Genomic DNA, 16967 nt, shown 5'->3' with positions numbered 1-16967 from the left:
GAACTCTTTATTTATGTATTTTCCTTCCGAATTTTTGTATGAATATAAAAACAAATTATTTTTGCATACCTTTTAATTTGATTTAGGTATTATGCTTTCCAATCCGTATGGAAAATTACTAATTTTTCATTTTATTCAAAATTACTATCTTATTACTTTATTGTACACGGACTTTCTAGTTTAATCTTGACCGCTACATCATCATAAAATCCGACGCCGCTACATCATCATAAAATCCGAACGTTGGATGTTCTTTTCTTTTTTGATTAACTTTATAATTTTTTTTCTGTCTCTGAGAGTGAACATGGTGCTTCTTTAACACTACAATATTAATATAATAATGTTATGAAATATTCATTTATGTGGATGCCCATAACCCCTATATCTTAGGGATGCCAACACGTACACTTACATCATAATGTAACCTTATGATGTCTATTTTTTCTTACATATCACGGATTTCACATGCACACATATAGTTGAAGTATGGTGGAATTCGAGATTTTGTGAGAAGTATATCATACTTCCCGGCTGGTGGATTAGCACGCCCAGATTGGAGATCTAGATATGATATATCTGGAACCTCTTGACCAGAGCCTCTTTGGTAAATGTCGTGCAGCATAAAATATTTGTCCGGTTTCTTTTTCATTACATTCCAAGTGTATCGAGGGTAATCTTTGCCATTGATGTCATCTGGGTATTCTCCAATCAAGGAGGCATTCTTCTGCATGTACCCTTTCAATCCTGTGAGAATTCTGGACCAGCTTTTGGTGCTGAAATTAGCGTTTAGCAGCGCGGCGCCGGTAGAGGCGAAGATGAAAGATCCTTGCATCAGATTTGCCATCTCCAAAGCAATGGATGCCATCTTCGGATGCTGCCCCGGGTCATCGCCTCCAAAGGCTGCCGTCTTGAACAGGTACCAGTAGGCTTCTACAGACAAGCATTTCAACCTAAGAGCCTGTGCCGTCCCAAACCTCTCGATCCTCTCCGATCGGCTGGTGATGATCATTTTGCTCCCCTGTGCTATGCTTCTTTGGGAGGAGTACAAGTTGCTCCAAGTTTCGTCATCCACATCATCTAAGAGCTCAATGACGACCAGCACCCTCTCATCCGATGAAGCATTGTCAGCATGGTGCTTGATCAAGCATTTGTCCTTAAAGCTGGACACTGTCACATCTTTCAGGTCATTTCCAGTGTAAAATAGGATCAAGGAGAAGTGGTCTCGCACCTTCTCATCGTCACAGACATGCTCCACCAGAGTGCTCTTACCGATGTGCGCTGGGCCAACGATCGGGAGCACGCCTAGATGTTCAGCACCAGGAGGAGGAGGCTCATTTTTCAGCAAGAACTCCATGACCGTCTCCTTCTCCATGTGGCGGCCAAACATGCACTTCTCTACAAACATATGGGCACTGTAAGGCTGGCGGTACAAGGGTGGGTAGCTCCCCAAGAACATAACGAACTCCTTCATGTCACCGATCATGATTCCCAGGCTGCGAACCACCTGCTGCAGCTCGCCCGGGCTTGCGCCGCCGAGAACCGAGCTGTTCTCTGAAGCATCGTTGGAGGGGAAGCGGACACGCTTCGCCGGGTTGAACCTGGACAGCGAGAAGCAGGCGCGGCGGCCCGCCTCCTCGCCACCTCCGACGTCCTCGCCGCCGCCTCCTCCGAGGGCGGCTCGGCAGCTGACGACGTCGAGGACGTAGTGGCCCCTGAACGTCTCGTCCCGCAGGGCCTTGAGCTGCTGCAGCATGGCCTTGCTCGGGACGTAGCGCTGCTCGGCGTCCTGGACGATCGCGCCGCTCCTCAGCAGCAGGAGGCGCAGCTGCTGCAGGTCCTCCTGCGCGGTCGCCGCCGTGTCCTTCTCGAGCTTGGAGAAGAGGAATGAGATGGACCGGCTGACGAGCTCGCCGACCACCGCGCTGGAGAGCATCTCCATCGGGAGCAGCCGCTCCCTTTCTCTGGACTCTGGAGGCCGTGCAAGAACTCGGCAAGAGAAAGGGAGGAGCTGCCTTTTGCGAGTGTGTTTGTGGTCGCTGACTCGATGTTCACCCTTAAAAGGTTGGGGGAAAGGCCAGACCAATCTACGGCGCCAAACCGCATGATTTGAAAGGGATCCGACTTCCGACCAGCTTTGTAGAGAACATTCGACGCGACTTGCCGCGAGGATACGCGGAACAAAGGAAAAGTGTAGAGCACCAATGCCGGAAAGGGCTTATTCCTGGCAATCACCACCCTTTGGTGTCCTGATCTTGGTCACTAAATCATAGAACCACTGGGATATTCGAGTATCTGCCAACGGGCCTGTCACCTCGCGGTCCCTAAATATAAAGGTCTGATGGCGGCGGCGGCGATGCGCCCCCGATCTTGAGCATCTCCTCCTGCCGCCATCACCGTGTACTGGCCCGCACCGGCCCGATCGTCAACGCCGATGCCCCAGGACCATCTGCACCGGCGTACCGGGCACGCCTAGAGGAATCCGCTTTTCCGGCTGGTGCGTCGAGCTGGCGGACGTCGATGGAGGAGATGATCGGCTCCGCATGCGGTGGCGAATCTAGGAATCGGCTTCGCATGCGGTGGCGAATCTAGGATTCTAAGTTAGAATGGTCCACTAATGTTTATAGAAAAATATTTAAGAGAACAGATCAATCTAATCATATAAAAAAATAATTTCTTACTTTTCACATTCTCAGTATTAGTTGTTGTACGCAAGAAAATAATAGTAGCAACAAGTTCAGAGGCACTGTATAATTTATTAAACAGTAGGAATGGCTACACGGAGGCTCCTTGATTGCCTCGATGCGCCAAGAGGAGGCCAGATGCATATGTATATGGTGTCATGTTAATCACTACATACTGATGAACAGGCACGAAGCACGAAGAGATGTAATGAAAGAAATTTGCCAAGAGGTTGGATCTCATGTTAAACATCATCCGGAAACAGCCATTTCGTCAAAAGGTTCCATATATATGAATTTTCTCCATCTTTTTCTTTGCTCCAAAGGAGATGTTTATTGCCAAAGCCATTCCACACTTTCCACTGCAATAGAGTGGGCTATACGCAGGGGCGGATTCAGAATCACAGCTGGGCCAGAGCTGGTCCAATGTAAAATGATCTTATATGAAAATACTAGGGCTGATTTGACGATATTTAAACTGAATTGCACAAATACTGAAGTTTTATGTACCAGACGTCCATACCCGGGCTGCAGCACCCCCAGCCCGGGGCCTGGATTCGCCGCTGGCTATAGGGTCGGCCGGTCACATCGCCAGACCATTTACGTTGTTAGGGAGGTAGCAAGAGATCGAAGATGTTACATTGCTAGCTTTTCTCATGATCTCAGTAGATTGGTTATCGTCCCATATATATCCAGTCTTATACCATTTTTTCTCTTTACACCTCCCTATGTTTGTATTTGTTTCCGTTTTGCTTTATTTGCCATGGATGCACGGTCCGACCTCGTCTACCAATTGAATAGCGGCTATGTTTTGTTATGTTTGAGCTTCAATTCCCTTCGGTACTCCAACACTCTCATACCCTTGTACTATTGCAGACCAGCATATTAGCCCATCTATGTCATCCGAGAGGGGCAAAGGATATGCTGTTATCTGGTCTTGTTTTATAAGTGGATGCTTACTTTTTCCATGATATATCATCACCCTCTTGTATTGGTTTAGTACATTTCTTTCTTCTCTTGTATTGGATCCTATCTAATCTTCTTTGTCAATTTCTACTTCCAGGTTTATTCAATTTTTATTTTCATTACATTTTGCATGATAGTATCATTTGAATTGTAACTTTGAGGTGCATGCCGCGTGCAACAAAATTATGCCCCAATAAAACTATGTTGTCTTCTTCCCCATCATTCAGCTCATTTTTAACGACGGTATATTATGTTGATAATAGATAAAGATGATTGTACAAGATGATTATTTACTAACAGGTACATGCTCATTTTATGTTGATTTTTTCATAAATGACAGTTGACAGCGGTGGTTAATCTATAGATAGGTGCATGCACATTTTAGGTTAGTCTATTATACAATAAAGCAGAGTTAAAAGGAGCTAACATATTCGATTTAAAGGGCCAGAAAATTGCCCGTTAATTGGAAAACAAAGGAATATACATTATTGTTTGTTACGATAATCTAATAGCCTATATTAAACCAAAGAGTTCGCATAATTAATAAATAGCTAAAGTCAATGTTTACAATTATAAAAAAATTAGCATTCTGATTTTAACAAAGTTCATGTAATTTATAATTAAACATTATGAAATGAGTAGTTCAACATTAAATGAGTAGTTCATCTTACTGTCTGGTAATTATAATGATGTGAATTTATAAATAGTGATCGGTAATGGTTTCTTGTCCTAATAGTGCCACGTTTAAGCTAGAACATGCGCAATGTTTCAACTCTACAACAGAAATACACTTGGATTCTTTCTAACTGTCCAAATTCTTTTTCAGAGAAGAGAAATGTTTCCGGCCTCCACGACTGCACATAGCCAAATTTTTACATCATTCTCAACTCAAAAGGTGATCCAAATGTGCACACACTTACATCTCCGTGCAACCTTATGATGCTTATATTACTTACATATCACGGATCTCACATGCACATATGTAGTTGAAGTACGGTGGAATTGGAGATCTCATGAAAAGTATCTCATACTTCCCTGGTGGTGGTTGAGCACGCCCGGCTTGGAGATCTAAGAATGATATATCTGGAACCTCCTGACCAGAGTCTCTTTGGTAGATGTCATGCAGCATAAAATATTTGTCTGGTTTCTCTTTGATTACATTCCAAGTATATCGAGGATAATCCTTAACCTTGATGTCATCAGGGTATTCTCCAATCAAGGAGGCATTCTTTTGAAAGTACTGTCTCACCCTCGTTAGAATCCTGGACCAGCTTTGAGTATTGAAATTAGTGTTTAACAGGGCAGCACCCATATACGCGAACATGAAAGATCCTTGCATCAAAATCGCCATCTCCAATGCTAAGGATACCATCTTAGGATGCTGCCCTGGGTCATCACTTCCAAAGGCAGCCGTCCTGAACAAATACCAGTAGGCTTCGATAGGCAGGCATTTCAACCTAAGTGCTTGTGTTGTCCCAAACCTCACAATTTTATCTGATCGACTGGTGATGATCATTTTGCTCCCCTGGGACATGCTTCTTTCACTGGAGTAGAGCCTCTTCCATGCCTCTTCATCCACATCCTCTAAGAGCTCTACGACAATCAACACTCTTCCCTTCGAGGCCTGATCATTTTGGTGCTTGATCACACACTTGTCTCTGAAGCTTGCCGCAGTCTCGTCTTTAAGTTCATTCCCACTGAAAACCATGATCAAGGAGAAATGGCTGCACACTTTCACATCGTGGCAAACATGCTCCACGAGAGTGCTCTTCCCAATATGCGCGGGGCCAACGATGGGAAGAACACCCAGATTTCCAGCACCAGGCGGAGGCTCAGTCTGCAGCAAGAACTCCACGATCCTTTCTCTCTCCATGTTGCGGCCAAACATGCACCTGTCCATGAACAGATGGGCACTGTAAGGCTCGCGGTACAAGGGAGGGCAGCTCATCAAGAGCACAACAAACCCATCCATGCCATCGATCATGGCTTCCAGGCTGCAAACCATTTTCCTCAGCTCTACCGAGCTAGTAGCATCATCAGCTTCACCAGATGGGTAGCACACACGCTTCGCCGGGTTGAACCTGGACAGGGCGAAGGCGCGGCGGCGGTTCACCTCTTCCTCCTCCTCGTTGCTGTGGCTCCCTCCTCCTCCTCCTCCTCTAGGAAGGGCTCGGCACCTGACGGTGTCGAGGACGTAGTAGCCCCTGTACGCCGCATCCCTCAGGGCGCTGAGCTGCCGCAGCATGTCCCGGTTCGCGACGTGCCGCCGCTCGGCCTCCTCGACGATCGTGTCACCCCTCATCAGCAGGCGGCGCAGCAGCTGCAGGTCCTCCTGCACGGTCGCCGTCGCCTGCTTGTTCTCACACTTGGCGAACAGGAACGACATGCACCTGTTCACGAGCTCGGCGACGACCACACTGGAGAATATCTCTGCTGCGAACCCCATAATCTTTGGGAGAGATTCTGCAAGCAAGGAATGTAATCTTGCAAGAGGGGAAGAGGAGCAACCTATTTCGTGGCACCAATGCAAGTAGTGCTAACCCTTGAGAGTGTATGTAGTGGCTGCTGATTCCTCTTGAAGGTTGAGAAAGTGCAGGACCAGCCGAGAAAGCGGGTTGGCCGCGTGGATTGAACGCTGAAGATTCGATGCTGCTCCTGTCACAACTAACATACTGGCTGGCCTCCTAGGAATATACAAGAAAACGAGCACCCATTTCATCATTCATGCTTTCCTTTGGATTGATTCCTACTGATTATGAAGCTGCTGGAGACATTGGATGCAAAGCAAAAGTAAGGATATGCGGAATAAAGAATCGAATCGTATCTCTAAAAGGTATGAACCACTGCACAATGCCCAAAGGGCTTATTCTTGAAAACCATGTCTCTTTCTTGGCGTCTAAATCATATAGCTAAGGGCATATATAATGCATAGTGCTTAGGCATGAGTGCCTAAAGAGAGGAAATGCAATGCTATCACATGATTAATAAGTTAGTACATATATCTCCTCCAATGCAAATGAGTGCTTAAATAGGTCTAAAATCCTTGTTGGCATATAAATCAAACAAATCATCCTATCTACCTTATAAGCTAATAAGCACTTGGTGAGTATCATACAGGCAAAAAAGACAAGTGTTATTACCTAAGCACCAGTTTTATTACCCTCTCATTGATCATCGCATCAGACACGTTCCACAAGAGTGCTCTTTCCCGTTTGTGCTGAAACCAACTATTGAAAGAAAATACGCCCAATCCTTCACTGCCAGAAGGTTCTGTTCTCAGCACAAGTTCAATGAACCTTTCTCATTCCATATCTCGACCAAATCCAAAGGCAAATGGGCGCTATAAGGCTGCCGGTGCATACAAGGGTACTGCAGAAAAAAAAATATCATCAGAAACCTCTTTATATCATCAATGATGCTTTCTAGACCATGGACCATCTTCTTACCAAATCCTCTTACCTTTCTGCAACTGAATTTTGCTTAGCCAGATTGAATCTATATTTGATCCAAAGGGTGACTCACCTTGTCTTTGACCCTGTCTTGAATTGCTCTGTATCTTAAGCCATCGAAGGTAGCAGCCTCTAAACATTTCATCTCTCAGGATCTGGAGCTGTCACTTGGATTCTGACATGCCTACCCTTGGCCTCCTCATCGATGATACAGGCCCTAAGAAGTAGCTGCTCTAACCTTTTACATGTTCTCCTCAGCAGTGGTCTGCTTACAGACATTTGCCAGCCATGAAGGATATGGATCGTTATTCGAAAAAAACCCCTGAAGGATATGGATCAATGCTGAATGGCTCTCTGAAGATGGTGCGGAGCAATTCGAGTGCTCCACAGAGAATCTAAGTCCTGCTGCGGTCTTTGCTTACTCTACTGAAGATCTTGGCGATCTTGGCGCGGTTTTCCGAATTCTGTAACAGTGCAGGCTAAATTCCATTTGCAGCAGGTATGCTCTTGGGAGAATTTTTAGTAGCGATTACACAAATCTTTACTTGGCTGGATCTTTCAATACACTAGCCTTAGGAATGGGGTAGGGTCACACGGTGCAGAAAAGCAGAAGACCAACCAAATACCAATGGCCCCAGTGATACGTTTAGAGGGGAAAGCTTAGCCATGGGACGAACTTGTCAACTGAGGATTAAGTATACTGAAGGAATGAAACTTATTACGTCATTCAATGATGCAGATCCAGTGCATTTCAACATTTCTTTGACTAATGTTCTATAGAAGAGGAACCCATCTTGGCACTAAGTGAGCTCCACCAGCTCCTTGACTTTCTAGATTGACCGATAATGGTTCAAGTCATGACATTGAGGTGCAGCCCGTTAGTCTGCGACTTTTGCATGCCCAGCAGCCCAGGATCCCAAAGTTGATGACACCTCTGGGCCTGAGCGCTTGTGTTCATGGGCTGAATACAACAATCAGGCAACTTGTTATGCAAAGTAGTCTAGCCTATTTCCACTATAAAAAAGTAGCCTAATCAAGTTGAGCCCCGATTGTCAAGCTAAGACAATATAATGTAACCAATCAAATGTTTAGCATTATAAAAGCACCATTTTCCTTCCAATGTGCTACTGAGAAGTGAGACCATACCTGGAGCAATCTGCTCTGCTCGGTGTGAAGAAGATTTCCACCTTTAGGATCAAGTGCGCTGACCTGCTGCAAATATCAATAGACAGTAGCACAGATATACGAGTTTGGGGGCTGAAAAAATAAAACATCAATTGAGACTTGAAGGCACAAGTGAACACAGCCAGATTCTGTAGTTGTTAAAATTTGAAGAGATAAAAGTAGGATCGACTGTTGATATTGATCCCAAATGGGAGAAAACATAATGTTTGGTGAGGTGTCAACAGTCAGCACTAATAAAACATAATGCATCAGTGGCACTGCAAATCTAAGCAAATCAGTAATACTCTTCATATGTCAGAATAATGCATAATGGATGTGATGCATCAACTTGGCACAATTGGAGTGGTACAGACACCTGGATGTTCTAGAACCAGTAAGTTTTACACTTATTTTTAAGCAACTAGGTCCATTGGAAGACACAAGATCCAATCCTTTGATAAAACAACGTGCGACACTCAACGACAACAAGCCATGACTGTGGTACCGAGACAGCGACCTTATTTGAGCATCTACTCAGTGGTGAGTACACACCATTTAGAAATCACAATTACAGGTAGAGTTACCATGGGCCAACCAAGTTCATGTACTACCATAACAGTAGAAAAGGACATACACTAGTCAACAGTAAAGAGAAAGATGCAGTAAGGCTGAACTGATAGCAGATTACGATTTACTAAAAGATCTGCAAGGAAATTAATTAAGCCAATCCCTAGTATAGGAGGAAAAGCTAGCTTTGTATTAAATATTGATTGGACATATGTCCCTTAATGATCGTTGTAAGATATGAGGGGTCACTTTTAATTCAAAGAATTACCAGCAGAAGCTTGTGATTTAGGTTCTAAATGTAATTCATCATTGTATGGTTTGAGGGGTGACATATGGTTCAAAAAATTATTACTACTATAACAGATAGGAGAACATGGTCTAATTTGCTTGCCAACCCCACTGCCTGCACAATATGCAGTCTGCCGCATTCTGCAACCCTCAGGCTCAAGGTACAGACACAAAATCAGATAGGCAGAAAATGCAACTATCTGTGTTGAATATTGTTGTAAGCGCACCAATTGGTAGTTATCATATACATGCTGAAAGTATGATAAATCAATGTTTGGTGAACTATTCAAAGCACGGTAAGACTGTCTTGAACATCTACTACTCAGATGACCAGAGCACATGAGCACGATAGAGGTTCTTCATTAACTACCAGGTTTTCTGTAACAGTTTTCTTTAGATCGGATTCCCTCTCTTACTCCTTACAAAATCCCCTCGTGTAAGTACTACTTATGCCAAACTGCACAGAAGTTTGAACAGATAACACAAAACAGAAGCTAGACAAGAATAAATATTTACTATTTGTTACCTATTCCATATAATTCGAACCCTACCAAGGTTTAAGCGTTTTCCCAAAAGAACAGAATTAGACACAGAAAAAAGAATAGATTTTGAAGAGTTACTTTTTATATATACAAGTCCCTAGTGTTGAGACTCAACCGAGCACATTTGATTTGAACTGCAGTACCTTCACCGCTGTTTAACTTTTAACACTCGGACATTAATCAGTACAGCAAATAACTAAATAAAGTTAACAGAAACACATCTAAAGAAAAGGATTACCAAAATGTTAACTAACAAATTCGGTAATTAAATACTCCCACCAGACAGACAAAGCATGCATATCTTAATGATAGCGAAACCATACCAGATGTCCTTCCAGAAATGAATGGATAAGAAAACATGTAAAAATTAAAGGGAATGGCTATAGACACATCCATACTACCAGATGAAAAAAAAGTTACTTATAATGCATGAAGGTTTTTAAATTTTCTCAGCAGATCTGCAGCAATTTTAATAAATGTTACAAGCAAACAAAAAAGTCGCCGCTGAACATTTTACCCAAAAGAAAAACAGCTAAGAGTAACGGTGCAGGGAGTAATAATTTTTGCATTCAGGCAAAGGAATGATAATGTTGCTGCTAAAACTAACCCAGAACTACGTTTAAAGAGATGTTTGCGGTAGTAAAGCAGGCTGATTTACAGAATGAACTTCAAAAACAAAAAAAAACATTCAATTATTCTATGATTAGTATCTTCTACAAGAGGGAACAATGCACCACATTCAATTATTCAAGACACAAAATGTTTCCATATCAGAGAAACAACAGAATATAGAATAACAAAACTCCATCAGATGAGATATCCTCTGTCCTTGGAGCTTGATTCACAAGGCAAGTGGCAAAACGCAATCAACTCCTCCATAGACATACAGCTTTATTCATTCATCAATCACAATTTATCAGTATCTGAGCATGGCACAATCAGCTGACGAAACGACTGATCATCAAATCTATGCTTCTACAGTACAGTTCATCGCAGACAAAACCATAGCACACAACAAAGTGGAGTACATCACTATTTGGTACATCACCATTACTAATGATACAGAGGAAGAGTAATAGACCTTGGAAAATTGATCTCATATGGTGTAGTCCGACCATTGCCGTATGAAGGATGTGTGATCCATGGACTCCCCCGGCATGTCCTCATCCTTCTCGCCCTCAGACTTCTTCCCACCGATCAACCTGGCAGGGTTCCCCACTGCTGTGCTCCTTGCCGGCACATCTATCAGCACCACGGATCCTGCCCCAATCTTAGCCCCGGAGCCAATTTTCACGTTACCAAGAATCGTGGCTCCTGCGCCAATCAGCACACCATCCCCAATCTTGGGGTGCCTGTCGCCCACCGCCTTCCCAGTCCCGCCCAAGGTGACGTGATGGAGGATCGAGACGTTGTCGCCGACGACGGCCGTCTCACCGATGACGACGCCGGTGGCGTGGTCGAGGAGGATGCCCTTCCCTACGACGGCGGCTGGGTGGATGTCGACGGCGAAGACGTCGGCGACGCGGGACTGGAGCGCGAGCGCGAGGGGGCGTCGCTGCTGCGCCCAGAGCACGTGCGCGACGCGGTGGGCCTGGATGGCGAGGAACCCCTTGTAGTTGAGGAGGCAGTGCGAGAACCCGACGCAGGCGGGGTCGCGGGACCGTGCGGCGAGGAGGTCGGCGACGACGGCGGCGCGGAGGGAGGGGTGCGCAGCGAGCGTGGCGAGGAAGAGGTCGTAGAGGAGCGTGGAGAGGAGGGTGGAGGAGCAGAGCTTGTTGGCGAGGTGGAAGGAGAGGGAGCGCGGCAGGGACGGGTGGGACAACACGGTGGCGTAGAGGAACGAGGCGAGCGCCGGCTCCGCGTCCGCGTCGCGGCGGGCCTCCGCCTTGATCTGGGTCCAGACCCAGGTCTCGTCGTCCTCCGACTCGGGGGGCGGGTACGCCGGCACCACCTCCGCGGGGAGCGCGGGCGGCGGCGGCGAGTGGGCCGCCGGGTGGTGGTTGGAGTGGTTCGCGGCGCCGCCCCCGCCGCCGCCGGCCTCGTGCGCGTGCGGCTGGCCGGCCGGCATCGCTGGGCCCGCGGAGGGGTCGGGCTGCGGCCTCGCGGGGCACGGAACCGGTGGCGGGCGAACGAGCCGAGGGACGCGGGCCACTTGCGATGCGAGATGCGGCCGGTGGTCCGTGCTCGATTGCGGAGGGTGTATATATGCCGAGCACGGGACAAGTGGAGAGCCTGCGCTGCAAGCCCTGCTCAGCCTCCGAAGTGATAAGACCGTGTTAGCATCGGCATGACTAGCCATCATCTTCAGTGTCAACTCATGCATGCTAAGGGCATGTACAATGCGTAGACACCAAAACGGTTCTCCAAATGTAACAGACAGTCAAGAGATTCTGTTATACAACAGACTCTGTTATACAACGGAGTATCTATAAGTATATAATAAATGCATATGTATAGTAGAATTAAAAACACCCTTGATCAAATGTGCATACACATTTTGTATCCATATATATGTTGTCTTCCAAAATCATAATACTTACATTAAATGTATCACATAATATGTCATATAGAAGCTAATTTTTCAACTAATCTTGTTCATCTCGAAATTGATGACCATATCGCTGCCATAAATGTTCAACTAAATCATTCTTGAGCTCGATATGCTTTGACCTATCCCGTATTTCGTAGACACTCCAAAGCTATGCTTGCTGCAATCTTCAAATTTTCATCAAGTTCGTCAGCCGGAGTACCATAAGCTAGCATGCGAATGGCAGCAGTACATCTCTGTAGAAGTGACAAGCCCTCTCTTCCAACACAGTCGGTTGCAATATTGAAATAAGGTGACCATTCACCAAGTTTTTCAACGACCCGTAGAAAGAGACTTCGTTTCATTTTGTACCTCCGGCGAAACATCTCATCGGTGTAGATTGGAGACTTAGAGAAATAGCAAGCATATAGATCGAGATGTGCTATTTCACGAGGCCTTGGAATATACCTTCTACGGAAAAACCGACGTCGTTTGGGTTGGTCTTGCAAATTGGCTAGGATATTGTCACCGATATGATCAATATAGTCTTCTATGAACTCATCATCGGCGAGCATGTCATCTAGAGTGTATACATCTTCATCTTTGGCATGCATGTTAGTTGTCTGAGTATCTTCATCATCCTCCTGCACTTGGATCATCCATTTCAGTGGCATGGTGTGAGAGGCCTCCTGCAGTCCGTATATATACAGGCCACCATGGATTTGTTCACACGGCAGCAACTGAACCAGCGTGTTTCAGTTCACACGGCTTGTTTCAGTTCACACGGCAGCATGGCAGCATGTGTTCACATGGCAGCATGGCAGCGTGTGTTCAGTTCATTTCAGTTTACAGATCAGTACATATAAGGTAGTATATAGATGAGCTAAAAGAAAGTTCAACTTAAACATAGTTCAATATATATAAGGTAGCATATAGATCAGCTAAAACAAAGTTCAACTTAAACATAGTTCAATACTCCTCCTCTTGTGCTCAGCTACGACAGTTCTGGAAACAACTTGCTCCTCAAACATTTTAGAGCAGCAACGTGCTCAGCTCTAATATCGTCCAGCATTCCCGAAGTATCATGTTTGAGTAGGCTTGAATAAGTTTCCAGCATTTTGACCTCCTTCTCTTCCTTTGCTGTTTGCAAAGCAATTTTAGACGCCTCAATCTTGTCACTATGAATCTTTCCTTGCATTTCAAGAGCCTTCGTACGATTGGCTGCGACATTGTTCTGAATTTTCTCAAACCTATCAAGCTCTTCTACATTTATCGCACTCGCTTTAGATTTTCCTTTTCCTTCAAGTGCAGCTCTTTTAGCTGCCTTTTGTCCAATTGGTCGAGGAAGGTCAACATCTTCCAGTCCTCCTTCTTGTGTGCTGCCCTTCTCCATCTCCTTCCTCTTGCCTCGACTATGATCATTATAACTCATCCACTTCGCCTCATTACAAACCATGTACCAAACATTCGTAAGCTGAAAATGTAATTCTTTGTTCTCCTCCTCAAAGAATTTATGTGCTTTCTCTAACCACATTTCATCCGAGTATCCACTGGTGTAAACCCTCTTAGCTTTCAACCAACAATCATTGAACAAGCTTGTCAATTTATTGATTTTGTGCCATCTGTCTTTATTCTGCTTTGTGGTTCTCCATCTATTTTTTTACAGTAGCTTGATTGTACTCCTTCTGGACATCCGTCCAATATTTATCGGACTTCTTATTATTTCCACGAAGTGGGTCGATGGAGTGTTTGAGCCAAGCACTCATCTGCATTCAAAGAGAATTTGTAAGTACAGATTGAAATTGATAGAACAAGAACAAGCTAAGTTATGAACATACCACTCTCCCATCTTCCTCTGGTTTCCATATTAGTCTTGCCTCAGTCCTGACTTCTTCGTCTCCATCGTTGCCCTCGATGTCAATAGGGTTGTCATCAGCTTCCTCCACTTGTGTGCAATGTGATGTTCCTCCAACAAAATGAGAATTATCAGGTAGATTACGCTGCTGGCCCATCATCATATAGTTCATAAGTCCATCAGAACTGAAAAATGAAAAGAAACAGAACCTATTATGCATCGCATTCTGTTAAGTTGAACAACTATACTTGCCACAATACTTACTTCTACTAAATACATGCCCAGATTATACTTAGTTCAGAACTTCATGAATCATGTCATTGCAGTACCATTTCATACAGAGCATGCCATGGCTGAGAAGGTACCTTTGCAGCAAGTCTGAAAAGGAGGGTGGTGCTCCGCCAAGGGATGAAGCAAAAGCAGCGCTGCCAGAGGATGAAGCAGAACTAGTTCTGCTCAACACATGCAAGCAATCAGTCGTACTCAACACATGAAAGCAAGCAAACATGCTGAATACTGAACAAGCAAGCAGCCATATTGAACAAGTATCGATTACCTTTCAAATAAATCAGAAAAGGAGGAAGAAGGTCGTGGTGCTGGGACATAGACGAAGTGAAGCCAACAGTCGAACCTGCACCCAAGGGGAATCCAGGGGAGGGGCGACCTCCAGGGGATGAGCCATGGACGCCTTTGCCCAAGGGAAATCTAGGGTCGCTGGGGTGAGTTGCAGCCGAGGAACCTGCGACGGGAGTGGAGCCCTGAAAGGCTGCAGATGATGGGACTCCAGCTGCGCCGAGAGAGGATATGTTGCCGCCGCCGGGTGAGGATCCATGAACGCCAGTGCCCAAGTGCAGTCCCCCAGCAGATGGAAACCGGGCGGTGGCGACGGCGGTGGCTGCAGATGGGGCCACAAAGGGCCGACGGCCGGTGGTCGAGCGCAGCGCAGCAGACGACCGACGGTCGGTCGATCCCGATTTGTTCTGCATCGTCACCGCCGAACCAGAGCCAGAGAAGTGAGATTTGGGAGAGAAGATGGCGGGGAGTTGGGAGGGGAACCGATTTTGCACCTGGATATGGCACCAACGGAGAATCGGAGGAGGGCTGGCGCACTGGATCTGCAAGAGACGGACGAACACATACAGTCGGAGGAGGGATCGTCGGTTCCAACTTGGGTGAAGAGCCAGCGACGTCTCCCCACCAGGCGACGGCTTCAGTGTTTTTTTGCAAAAAACACCCTAGCGCCCCCTGTAGAGACAGCCTATTTAAGGGCGTTGTACATGCCCTAAGACGTGTTTCATAGAAAAAAAACTCATGCTAAGAGGTGCTCATATTCATCGGTAGTAGATAATGCTGTTTTTCTTCTCTTCGCAGAAAAATGTTGTTTTTTCTATGTTTACTATCTGAGCGCAGTAGCAATGAATCTAGACTGAATGGAAGGAACATTCGTTCTTTCGGGATAGTGTTGCCCAACACCTAGTTTTTGAAGGTCAACCGGCTGTATTGTGCTACACAGAGGTTTAAAGAAACAAATGATGCAGAGTTTATGTAGTTGAGTGTTGTTAGTTTTACAGATTGTATGTTCAACGATTATGTTCGTTTGGAGAGATCAATCTCCTACATGTGTTCATGAGCTTGTACATTTTGATTGTAAATATTTATCAAATTAATGAATTGCACTCCTTCTAAAAAAAAAGACTGTATGCTCAACGATTATGTTCATTTTCTGATTTGATGATTGTGATTAAAGTTGCTGATGACATAAGTTCTTGCAGAAGGCTAAAGATATGCACGAGATCATGTGCGATATCTCTGTGCCTATCAGTGTCAGTTGTCTAAAACTGCTGGTTGTTAACTTTGCAGTGACAGCAGCTTGAAAAAACATCAAACAAAACTAGGAGCTAAGTGAACTTTGCAACGAGAGCAACTTGTGAAGACTATACAGCACTAGAGTTTTTTAGGTGTCGTTTGGATCCTCCAAGCTTATTTTATCTAAAAAAAAAGCTTACTATGAGCCGTAATAGTTGTGGATAGTTTTTTATAAGTTGGGTGGTTGGAGAGTCAAAAATTAGATTATAAGGTAAGCTATTTAGCTTAGTTAGAGCTTTTCTCTAGTGCAAGTCCAATAATAAAAGCCAACTGCTTGGCTATTAGCCAAGATGCAAGAGCCAAGCTATATAATAGTAGTCTCTTATTTATCTATAACATATTTTCTTATTGTTATATGGTACCTCTTTTTTCTCATATTCACCCTCATATAATATAACGTGTCTTACGCAGTTGGTTTTCTTTTCTAAAATAAAGTCGTACTTACTTCTTTTTTGCCTGCGAATCGTAAGTTCAACGGACCCCCAATTTGATGAATGCATGTGACAAAAGTTGCCTGTAAAGGTTTTTGCAAAAGACGCCATGATGGTGCTCAGAAACATGCATAATGTCTTTATCCTATCAATGCCATCTTAAACCTGCTTACGGTGAACTTTGCAGCGACAACAGTTCGCAAATGTCAAAGGAAGCGGGCATCAGCAGCGGTCGGATGAAAAAAAGCGACTCATACGTGACACGTAGCATTGTTGGATGATAAAAAAGTTACTCTAGAATGTTCCCTCTCCAAGTGGGTCCCGCCATATAATTAAAAAAACTAGAGAAAACACTCACTCTCGGCGTCTCTCGTGAACAGGCTCCTCCTGCAGCCGAAATAATATTCTTTGCCCTTGCATCGACTCATAAATGAGAGGCGATTCTTCTCTCACCTGCCCATGCGTCGAATACTCCAGTAGTTTGAGCTGGTATGGTTCAATTCCAGGTCAGCACATGAATCGCTTTTTATCACCACTGGAGAAGCCCTAAGTGAACTTAGCACTGCCAAAAAGGAAAGAGAAAAGGGCAGAGAAATTTATCTTATGACACTGAAAAATCATTGTTTGTGGCCAT

The 16967-nt window shown here is 44.9% G+C and overlaps 3 protein-coding genes across 7 annotated transcripts; all 3 read right to left on the bottom strand.

The window, feature by feature from the left end:
- Positions 1 to 329: 329 nt before the first annotated feature.
- On the bottom strand, positions 330 to 2036 carry LOC112886668 (disease resistance protein RGA2-like). The gene has a single exon (XM_025952632.1). The coding sequence runs from the start codon at positions 1937 to 1939 to the stop codon at positions 446 to 448; it is 1494 nt and encodes a 497-aa protein (XP_025808417.1). The 5' UTR covers positions 1940 to 2036; the 3' UTR covers positions 330 to 445.
- Positions 2037 to 4440: 2404 nt separating this feature from the next.
- Positions 4441 to 9288, bottom strand: LOC112886276 (disease resistance protein RGA2-like). Of its 5 annotated transcripts, none has more exons than XM_025952123.1 (4): positions 6785 to 9288; positions 6186 to 6405; positions 5609 to 6107; positions 4441 to 5536 (listed from the first exon to the last, which is right to left on the bottom strand). In XM_025952123.1, exons 2-4 carry the CDS (start codon positions 6364 to 6366, stop codon positions 4597 to 4599), a joined length of 1620 nt encoding a protein of 539 aa, XP_025807908.1. In that variant the 5' UTR covers positions 6367 to 6405; positions 6785 to 9288; the 3' UTR covers positions 4441 to 4596. The 5 variants fall into 5 exon arrangements, with proteins under 5 accessions (XP_025807908.1, XP_025807909.1, XP_025807906.1 ...); XM_025952124.1 differs by having other exon boundaries at positions 5726 to 6107; XM_025952121.1 differs by having other exon boundaries at positions 4441 to 6107; positions 6785 to 7013; positions 7104 to 9285.
- A 1223-nt stretch (positions 9289 to 10511) lies between these two features.
- On the bottom strand, positions 10512 to 11848 carry LOC112886278 (probable serine acetyltransferase 5). The gene has a single exon (XM_025952125.1). The coding sequence runs from the start codon at positions 11720 to 11722 to the stop codon at positions 10751 to 10753; it is 972 nt and encodes a 323-aa protein (XP_025807910.1). The 5' UTR covers positions 11723 to 11848; the 3' UTR covers positions 10512 to 10750.
- Positions 11849 to 16967: the final 5119 nt, after the last annotated feature.

Source organism: Panicum hallii, chromosome 3, assembly GCF_002211085.1.
Source record: "Panicum hallii strain FIL2 chromosome 3, PHallii_v3.1, whole genome shotgun sequence".
NCBI classification, from domain to species: Eukaryota; Viridiplantae; Streptophyta; class Magnoliopsida; order Poales; family Poaceae; genus Panicum; species Panicum hallii.
This window is presented reverse-complemented; position numbering and strand designations above follow the sequence as displayed.

Bases quoted from the DNA above. Each gene is read 5' to 3' on its own strand.
- LOC112886276 (XM_025952121.1), bottom strand. From the start codon at position 6,366: ATGATGAAATGGGTGCTCGTTTTCTTGTATATTCCTAGGAGGCCAGCC. The intron at 6,108-6,185 runs GTTAGCACTACT...CCTTGCTTGCAG, and splicing joins CACTACATACACTCTCAAGG to AATCTCTCCCAAAGATTATG.
- LOC112886668 (XM_025952632.1), bottom strand. From the start codon at position 1,939: ATGGAGATGCTCTCCAGCGCGGTGGTCGGCGAGCTCGTCAGCCGGTCC.
- LOC112886278 (XM_025952125.1), bottom strand. From the start codon at position 11,722: ATGCCGGCCGGCCAGCCGCACGCGCACGAGGCCGGCGGCGGCGGGGGC.